The sequence below is a fragment of the Urtica dioica genome, chromosome 2, assembly GCF_054948205.1.
Source record: "Urtica dioica subsp. dioica isolate 48M chromosome 2, U.dioica_male_clone48M_v1_H2, whole genome shotgun sequence".
Taxonomy (NCBI): domain Eukaryota; kingdom Viridiplantae; phylum Streptophyta; class Magnoliopsida; order Rosales; family Urticaceae; genus Urtica; species Urtica dioica.
The window spans coordinates 48,854,833-48,865,279 of NC_142757.1; the positions used below are offsets into that span (position 1 = coordinate 48,854,833).

General features: G+C 34.0%; 1 protein-coding gene across 2 annotated transcripts; it reads left to right on the top strand.

Moving 5' to 3' along the window:
* The first annotated feature begins 3,855 nt into the window (after positions 1-3,855).
* Positions 3,856-7,724, top strand: LOC149405217 (RNA-binding KH domain-containing protein). Of its 2 annotated transcripts, none has more exons than XM_089606951.1 (7): positions 3,856-4,300; positions 4,465-4,553; positions 5,161-5,312; positions 6,233-6,331; positions 6,446-6,562; positions 6,676-6,819; positions 7,173-7,724. In XM_089606951.1, the coding sequence occupies exons 1-7, from the start codon at positions 4,221-4,223 to the stop codon at positions 7,317-7,319; spliced, it is 828 nt and encodes a 275-aa protein (XP_089463077.1). In that variant the 5' UTR covers positions 3,856-4,220; the 3' UTR covers positions 7,320-7,724. The 2 variants fall into 2 exon arrangements, with proteins under 2 accessions (XP_089463077.1, XP_089463076.1); XM_089606950.1 differs by having other exon boundaries at positions 3,858-4,300; positions 6,233-6,349.
* The last annotated feature ends 2,723 nt before the right edge of the window (positions 7,725-10,447 follow it).

Below are 10,447 nucleotides of genomic sequence, written 5' to 3' on the forward strand. Positions count from 1 at the left end.
TGGTGTGTATAATAACATTTTGAATATCAACAAAAGTATTTATTAGGAAGTCAAAGCAACATTGGCCGTTCGTTCTCATTATATGTTACACATGTTCATGATATTTATTTAATATCAAGCATGTTGTAGGACTTTTTGAATTCTTTTAAGAGTTCATTCTCATTTTTAAGTCGTTAATTACCATTATACTTCTCTCTGTAATTTTTTTTTAGAAATTAAAAGGATCCTCACCAAAAACCCCCCATCGACCCTTAACCAAGAGCGACGAGGGGGAAAATGAGAATCCCCAAACTACATTAATCATTAGCTCGAAGGCTTAAAATTCCTTGCACAAGAAGCGGATAATCCCTTGAATTAAAGAAACTTGAAACTTGAGAGTATTCAGCCCATTGACAAACCTTATGAGCAGCTACATTTCAGTTCCTAGGTCTCCACACACAATAACATAAACAAAATCTTGAGCAACAGGAATCACAAATATAAATAGGGCTACTGAATTCCACGCATGACATTTTCTACCATCCCCTAAGTTGGATATGACTTGTTGATTATCGCTCACTACCACAACCTTCCTCATACCTCAGAATTTTGCCAACAAAAGAGCCAGGTAGGCTGAGTGAAGCTTTGCCTCACACGCTGATTCCCCTCTAGTCAGGCTGCACCAGCCCAAACAATCTCGTCATTACGATTTCTCACCACGAATCTAGTCGCCGTATTCCCATATTTGAAAGCCGCATGTACCTCTGATATCCACTCCCAGCTGCTGTCCTCCAAAATTGCCATAAAACTCACCTTGATTCTTATTCTTTGATTCTAGATCGTGGAATCCTGAGAACTTTGTTCTAGTTGTTTAGCGATTCTGACTCTCAAGTGGTTCATCACTCTAATGCCATCTTCGTCGGGGCCACTGTGGAACTCCTTGTTATACCTCCATGTCCAAATGCTTTTCATAATTGTGCATACGCGTAGTGAATTCATCTCTAGATTTGACTTTGTTCCCATAATCATTCAATCTCAAAAGAACGCTCACGGCTTCCAACTTGTTCCTAGTGAAAGAATCTTCCTAACGATGATCACCTCTATCCTAGAGCCACAGTCGTCTCTCCCAGTCATTTGAAGAATAGATGAATAACTGTATCTTCATCACTACCACAGATTCTGCATTGTGCCTCCTCAGTAACCTTGAACACTTTTATTTTGACTCTCGTCGGAACTTTCTCAAGCATTTAGCCAGAGTAACAAACGATGCCTCTCTTGGATTTTTAACGTCCAAATATGCTTCCATCGCAAATTCTTGGGGTCAATACTTGAAAGCGGTTTTGACGCTAAAAGCACTGTTTTGCGTCCCAGTCCACAACAACTCGTCTTCTTCACGACCATGAGCAATTCTTACTTTAAGAATTTTGTCCGCTACTTCTCTTCTGACTTTCTCCAACACCACGCTCTCATTCCAGCTCGTGCTACCGTCAATCATCAAATCACAAACTCTTAGATCTGCTGCACCACCTAATCGTCGATTGACTCTGTCGGACTCAGCCACCAATTCTTGAAGACTCACACTCTCTGGCTACTACCAATCGCAAAAGTTGAATTCTTCTTAATTACATCTTTGGTCTCCGCCAGACCGAAAAAGTCTTTTCTTCTTTTAGAGACCTCAAAATAATCTCTAGAGGCACAATATTTTTGTCTCAAAACCTTGACCCACATAAGTTTAGAGTCTAAAGCCACGCGCCATCCTATCTTGGTCATGAGAGCTTGATTTATATCCTCAAAATTTCTAAAATCGAGCCCTCCAAAATCCTTGTGTTGATATATTTTCTCCCAACTTCTCAACGCTAAGAGTTTCTTTTGATCACTCTTGCCGCTCCACCAATATTTTCTAGTAATCTTGTCAAGCCACGGCAAAAAGTCTTCGGGAGCATAAAAGTAGACATAACGTATGTAGGGATGCTTTGAATAATCGATTTGAAGTGAGTTGATCTGCTACCGGCTTTCGAGATCGAGCTAGTTGAATAGGGATACTGTGGACTTTTGACTTAGATTACAAAATTAATCAAACGTTGACTGGTTTGCGAAATCAATATTTGCAAATGACTACTTTGCTACACAATCCTTTTTTTAATTGCACTGATATTTGTTATACTAGTCATTCCTCCCTATTCGTGTCATCTAATGGAAAACTGTAAAACTCTATAAATGAAGTTGAAATTCACCAAAGCTAAACACCAAACTCTGTATATGGTGTCATTTTTACACCATATATTTAAATATTATTTTAATATAATTAATTCATAATCATTATATTTAGTTAATCCAAGTTTAAGTAATATGCTTTTAATTGTTTGGAGCTTTATTCATAATCCAAATTATTTTATTCCATATAACTTAAATAATTTACTATGTTTATTTTTATAGAAAATTTTTAAAATTTTTAATTTTTTTAATTTTTAAATAATTTATACTAAATTTTGTAGATAATTAATTTATAAAAAACAAATTGCTATATAATCAATCTTTAATTAATTATAGATAAATATCATGCCGTTTTATTAACAACATCAAATTTATGTAAATATCCAAACACGTTCCCACCAACTTGTTGGGTAAATAGCTAATTTATAATTTTTGAGTATTTATTAACACGAATTTATAAAATAAAAATAAATTAAATTCAAACTCAAACTGTATAATTTTTTTAATAATAACCGTAATACTCAAAATGGTATATATGAAATGCTCTAATTGTCCACATGATGACACATCATTCAAATTACTATTTACCAATAGTTCACGAAAATTTGTTATTTAACAATTTACACTTTTAGCGGCCTCGTTACTTGAAATTTATAATTAATAACTAATGAAATCAAGAATTTCTTATATCTAAAAATATATTCTCTAATATTTTTTTAGTGTGAAATATGGTCTAATACCATTGGAGCAAAATACAAATTTGGTATAAAAATTATACTATATTTAATGTAAAAATTACACCAAAATAATATTTTCGTTGTAGACGCTCTTAATAAGATCATTTGTGTGTTGTTATTATCTAAAAGTTGTCACTAAGAAGCGAATCATCCTGAGCAGCGGTAGGTAACATTAGTACTGTTATCGTTATTGTGCCTATCATTATTTAACGAAAATGACACTTTCGTTGGGCATAACTTTGCCTTCCGAAGCTTAGCGGTACAGTATCACCGTTAAGCTTAATGGAATTATGATTTTTCGTTTATTTTCATTTAATGAAAAAAAAAATCAAACTCCAGCCCTTCAAGCCTCCAACGTGACAAAAACGAATGACTGAGATTATTTTCCAAAAGACAAATTATTGCCAACAGTGTTGCTATAAAAAAACAAATTATCCCAACACCTAACATTCATATTAAACATTATTAATCAGAATTGAGCCTTCCGTTTGATAACTTCCGCTTCCGACACACTGTCAAAAGTGTGCCTACCATTAAGCTTGGCCTCGTTTCGCTGGCTGCAATTATAGTAGCGGCACCGGAATTTCCGTTAATTTTCGGTACCGTTGCTCAGATTTAGTGATAATAAGTTATAAACTCTGTGACTGTGATATTGAAAAAAAAAAACAGATTTAATATAGAAGAACGAATTTTATGTCATGAAATTTTTTACCACCTGGGCACCTATAGTAAAAAAAAAAAAAAAAAACTCTACCACCTTGGTTTTAGCTTTTCCTAGAATAGAACAAAAGAGCTCTTCTCAGTTCTCTCAGTCACTGCCCTTATTAAGTCCAACTCTCTCTCTCTCTCTCTCTCTCTCTCTATCTATCTCTCTCTTCTTTTTTGTTTCCATTATCTATTATTTGCCTCAAAAACCTCAATTAGTGGGAAAAGGAAAATAATATAAAGGAACAAAATAAAAAAGAGTAAACAATTTAAGATTTAATTTTTGCTTCCTTTCTGCAAAATTCAGAAAGATTGAAAGCTGTCGTAGACTCTCTCCCAACCCTTTTCCCTTAAATAAAAATATAAAATAAATTATTTATATGTATAATTATTGTTTTCTTCTTATTACAAACCCATATATTGATGATTCTTCTTTCCTTGTTATGTGTGTGAGCATTATTTTTATTTTTCAATATTTTTTTCCAGCTTCTGCAACACCAAACATCTAAAACCCTTTTTCCGCTTTCTCTTGAGAGGAAAAAAAGGGAAAAACAGAAAGGAGAAGAGAAGAGAAAAAAAGAAGACATGTCAGGTTTGTACAATCCTAACTTCTCACCTGCCAGAGCTGCTTCTCCACAGATTAGAACCAGCTCAGATGTTGACAGGTATAATAATAAACTAAAAAGAACTGTTCTTTTTCATTTTGATGATGATGATTGATCAAGTTAAAAGTGCCCAGGTGATACTTTGTGGTGTAGTCCCTGATTTCAGTGCTAATGTGATCTGGGTATGTTTTTTTTTTTTTTTTTGTTATTGTTTGTGGTTGTAGTCAGTACTTGTCGGAACTATTGGCAGAACATCAAAAGCTGGGACCTTTCATGCAAGTTCTTCCAACTTGTAGCCGACTCTTGAATCAAGGTCTAGTACTTTCTTCTTCTTCTCTTCTGCTTTGTTTAATCTCAGGTTTTTTTTTTAATTTTTTTTCTGGATCTAAAATTTACTGGGCTTGTTCGATTTATTCACTCCGTAATCACTGTGTTCGTCATATGACAGCATGTTTGTGCATAGGATATGTTGTTCCGTGTGTTTTCAGATCCGTTTGATGATTAAGAGTGCTCTTTATTTGAACTACTGATATGAAGTAGGAAGTTGGACAGTTGTCTTAATAATATATGTGTGTGTGTGTGTGTGTGTGTGTGTCTCAATACTCTCTGCCCAGAAATGAGATTTGAAATGTATATTAAGCGACGCTCAGTGTACAGTACTTCTTTATCATTGAAAAAGCCTTGTGCCTGAGCTTAATTCTTCGTTTAGAGATTTCGGTTTGCACCACAAATAGGGAGATAGAAAGAACTCCAATTTGGATTCATGGTGCTTAGAATTGAAAGACCAAACTTTGTTTAAACGCTCGATCCTAGTGTTATATTTGGGCAAATATCATATCCATGTCTAACTTAATCAAAGGTATATGCTGCTCTGTGTTCACAATGTTCATTATTAGCTCGACCGTAATTCCTTTGTGCAGAGATATTGCGGGTTTCGGGGATGATGTCGAACCAGGGTTTCGGTGACTTCGACAGGCTTCGACACAGAAGTCCGAGTCCCATGGCTTCTGCTAACCTCATGTCGAATGTTGCCGGGTCTGGACTGGGTGGCTGGAATGGACTACCTCAAGAGGTGATTAATTAATAATTTTTTTAATTAAATGTTAATATGTTGATTGGTCCGAATGTGTTTTGTTCCCATTTCATTATTTAATTCATGCAAGTTTAGGTTCTTTTAGTTTGCCCGATTTCGAGTCATATTTTTGGGATATTAAGTATGCATTTGCAATGATCGATCTTTTTTGCGTTTATCATATTGATTGCTTTCTTCCTTTTCATTTACAAACCAAATAACTATTTTTTGTTTTCAACTCAATACTTCGCCAGGATAAGTTCAACAATTTAACTTTTTAAATCGGCCCGATCTCCTCATTTTTTTTTCTCTCTCTCTCTCTCTCCTTTTTTTTTTCCTTTGTATTTCCTAACTAACTTTCTCTCTTTCAACCTGAACTGATATATTTGAATCTTGAAGACTCTAGCCCTGTGTATTGTCCAGAACTTACTTTCCAATTTCTTTAACTCAATGCTAATAAATGCTTTAAGTAGACTTAAAATGATTTAGATTATACCTCACTAGTTTATGCAGCAAATCTACAAGGCTTTATCTCTGAACTTTGGCTATTAACTTCCAAGGCTACTCTGATGAACAAATCTTCTGTTACTATTGCGAAAAGTGTTTTAATAATAAATTAATTAACAATATCTTTCAAATAAAAACATGGACTTTCCTATTAGAAAAAAATTGTATTTGTCGTTGCCTCGCAGAAATTGTCCAATTTCTCTGTGTATGCACTGCCACTTCTCTTTCGAAGCTCGATTACCATATCAGATTAAAAGAAAACACATTAATATCGTTGTTGGCGACGTGTGGAGTGGCCTTTTTTTTTAATATTTGTTTGTGGCTTCACCTCCTTTTATTCGATATATGACACACAATGTGACTTGGTAATTATTATTAACATTACGGCGGGTCAAACTTTTTTTTTTTTGCAGCGATTAGGTGGACCGCACGGGATGACGATGGATTGGCAGGGCGCGACAGCTAGCCCTAGCTCGTACACCGTGAAGAGGATTCTCCGCTTGGATATTCCGGTAGATACTTACCCCAATGTAAGCTATATGCTAGCTGATAAACATGTTGCTTTAATATCATTCATTGCTATAATCTGAATGGTGTAATCTCGAATGAAAAAAAAAACGTTGCAGTTCAATTTCGTTGGTCGGCTTCTTGGGCCGAGAGGGAATTCTCTTAAAAGGGTTGAAGCTACTACCGGGTGTCGCGTATATATCAGAGGGAAGGGATCGATTAAGGACCCAGACAAGGTAAACTACAAATAGTTCCAGTTACATTTTTTATTTATTTTTTTTATGTATAGTTTTTTGGTATTTCTAGGATATGACGAAATAATAAACAAAAATATTTGGTATTTTTATAGGAGGAGAAGTTGCGAGGAAGACCGGGCTATGAGCACCTTAATGAGACTCTGCATATCTTAATCGAGGGTGATTTGCCCGCAAATGTAGTCGATATGAGGCTGAGACAAGCTCAAGAAATCATCGAAGAATTGCTCAAACCGGTGGTAAGTTTCTGCGACCCTACACCTGCAAATGATTTTGCTCTGAAAGCTTGCATTTTCGTTGCGAAACTGTCATTTTTTTTCCTGACTAATTATTTTTTCGGTATCAAGTTATTCTCCGTGTCCAATTTCACAGAACACGTCTTATTTTTTTATCCCATAGATATGTCAAATTAATTAATATCTTATAGCAAGTAGTTCATTTTTTTTTACCTCACTGTTAATCGAAATCTACATAATCATCCTCGATTATCTCGAGTTCTATCAAATCACTCGTCGTTTGTTTCCCGTACTATGCCATTTCCCAGTTTCTTTTCATCTCTCTTTCCGAACGCTTTTCTTGGTTTCATTTTCAGGACGAGTCGCAGGATTTCATAAAGAGGCAGCAGCTGAGAGAGCTTGCGATGCTGAATTCGAATTTCAGAGAAGAGAGTCCGGGCCCGAGTGGGAGCGTATCTCCATTCAACACGAGCGGTATGAAGCGAGCCAAGACCGGCCGTTGAAATGAAAAAGCAAAGAAAAGCAAAGCAAAAAACGAGATTGGGGGTTACAAAGTTAACATTCTAAAAGCCTTGAGATATATGTATATCTCCCCTCTCTCCTCCAGACAGAACAGACAACCCTGGTTTTAAGACAAGACTTGGGCTAACTGTTTCTTTTGTTGGTGAGCTTGTTGCAATTGTTATGCATGCTTGGTGGGTTTTATATTGTTGTTGTTGTCTCTTTCTTTGTACCAAGAGAAAAATCTAGAAAATCCAAGAGAGAGAGAGAGATGGAGGGAGAGAGAGAGAGAGAGAGCCTTTTATATAGCTTGATATTCAGTTTAGGGTTTGGTGAAGCAAGTCTTTTTTTGTTCTTTGGGTGTGTTCACTTACATTAATTGGATTTATTCATGTGTTAGTGAGATTTGAGAGGTGTGGAATATATATATATATATATATATATATATATATATATATATATATATATATTGTTGAATGATGCAAAAACATTAGGGGGAAATAGAAAGGAAAAAAAAGGTTTACTTTTGTAGGTATGTTTCAGGTCATGTCATGTTCCATATTCATTAGTTTTTGTATTAAATTTGTATGTAAAGGAGGAAAAAAAAAGACTTTGTTTATTATTCTCTCCTTATATAGTGTTTTTTGTCTCTTTTAGAAGCCTTTTTAATGTTGATTCATTTCATGTTATTGGAACTCCCCACAAATGGACATCTTGAGAATTCACTGGATATTTTCTGAATTTTCTGTATTTTTAAAGGGGCACTTTATGTTGATGCATATATAGTTTAGTTCATTAGTTTTTTATTTTAAATATTGTGGAGCAAAATGTTTGTGGCTCCAAGACAAAAAGAGAAGCCCACATGGTTGCTACAAATACGTAAAAATAATCATGTGACATTCTTCTTTATCCCACGTGGTTTGCATATGTACAAGTCTCGGAAAACAGAAGACATTGTTGGAATCCTAGGAAGTGATTGTCATCTAGTTGGCACTTGTACATATATCTCCACACTTCAAAATTTCACTCATACAAAAATAATTATAAAGAGGTTTATTTCTTTTTTTTTTTACATAAATAAGAAAAAGAAAATTAAAATGTGTTAATTTAGTGCAAGGATTGAAATTCCACGGGAACCGGAGTTTTGAAGAGTCTCAACTCTGGTTCGTACAAAACCGTGCATTTTCTTGGAAACTGTGGTAAACCGGATTGAAAACGGTCCGGTTTTCGGTCCATGAAATCCGGCTTGATTAAGTGTTTTTATTCCCTAAAAATCATGATATTTAAGTGAAAATCGGGACCAAAATTCAGAAAAGAAGTCGAGATTCTATGGTTAGCTTCTCCATGCGGCTGTAAGTGATCTTCACTGTTTACCATCAAATTCCGTTGAATCCTTCATCTTTCCGGCAGTCAGAAGTTAAATCCTCATTGCGTATCGGCGGGAGGCGCACGTGAGCACGGGTAAGAGTCTAGATTCTGACTGCTGCGAGGATTTGATGAAATTTTGTGTTTTTGATGAGTTTTCTCGTTGGTTTTTTATGTTTAAGTTCAATTTCTTAGTTTGTAACATTATTATTGTCATTACATGAGTTGACTACATATGGATAGATACGGCTATCATTTTGACAGATACTTGACTACCTATGCTCATGATATGAATTGATATGATTATTGTATGTCCGTTACCCTAGGGGTTTATCCGGAGTAGTCATTTTTATTAGTTTTTCATTTTTTTTGAACTATGTTATTTGGTGGATTATGTTGAACATTTTTATTTTGGTTTGTACTTCGTGGGTTTGTACTTTTTATTGAACTATTTCATTTGGTTTTGTGTTTAACTATTTCATATGGTTTATTTTGAATTATATGAATTATAGCTTGTAATGTAATGAAGATATTGTGGACTATTTCCATGTTTATTCTATGTTATGTATGAATTTTTATAAAAATTTGTTCACTGGTACCTCTCGGTAAATTTGGTATTTGACGGTTTACTACGACGGTAACAATAATTTTATCAGTACAATTTACCCTTTCATTTGTTGTATACTACTGTAAACCATTGATTTATCATGGTATACCAAGAAAATTTGAGTCCCGGTATGATAACGATAACAGTATTTCGATCATTGGTTTAGAGAGATAATATATCGGATGAATAATTTTTACCAAAATATTTAAACAATGTTTTCTATATTAAAATCTAATGATGTTTTCAGGGGAATTAGGAGGGAGAAATTTTTTCTTTTTTTCCTACTTTTAGGAAGAAATCTATTTTTTTTTTTATAAATATTTTATGATGAAATGGTCATAAAATATTTCATTTATGGTAGATGTAACATGAGAAAGAAAACTTTTTACCCTTTCAAAAGTACTATTATATTTGAAAAGAACATTTTTTCTTTATGAATAATGGTTTGTTCATTAGAACTTAAATAAGATTTGTAAATAATAAATTATTTCACTATTACTTTAGTTTCATTGGTTGTGTACCAATTATTTGTGGTCACTATTACCTTCATTTTTTCTATATATATATATATATATATATATATATATATATATATATATATATGTTTATGTATTTGCTCTTGTAAATAACACCAATTCACAAAATCACTCAATATATTTTCTTCATCACTTTTATCTCCATCTCTCTCTCTTTTACGCTCGTCTTAAATTGTTGGTGTTCAAAGTATTTTATATTTTCATAATGCTTCCATTTTTGTAACTGTTTTGATATCTTAGTAAAAAGGTACAATTTTTCTTATTAAATATATGTATTTATATTCTTGTTCATTTTTCTAAAACTTTCGCATAATAGGAGTGGCCCTTCATTTGGGAATAATCCAATGATATACAAAGTTTTCTTATTCAAAATACATTTCTTTCTCTTGCCTTAGCCACTCAAACCCACTAAGCACTTTGCCAAAAAAAATTCCTTGAGGTATCTTGGAGAAAGTCGGACTTACATTGAGAGTACCAAGGTCTTACCATGCTAGTTGAAGAAGCCAAGATGTAACAATGGTATCATAGAAAAATCGTTCAACGTTATTGTAGGAGATGACGATCACAAGTGGGACACTCTCTCTAGTTACAAAGAGATGTTGGTCCAAGGCTAAGCAGTCGC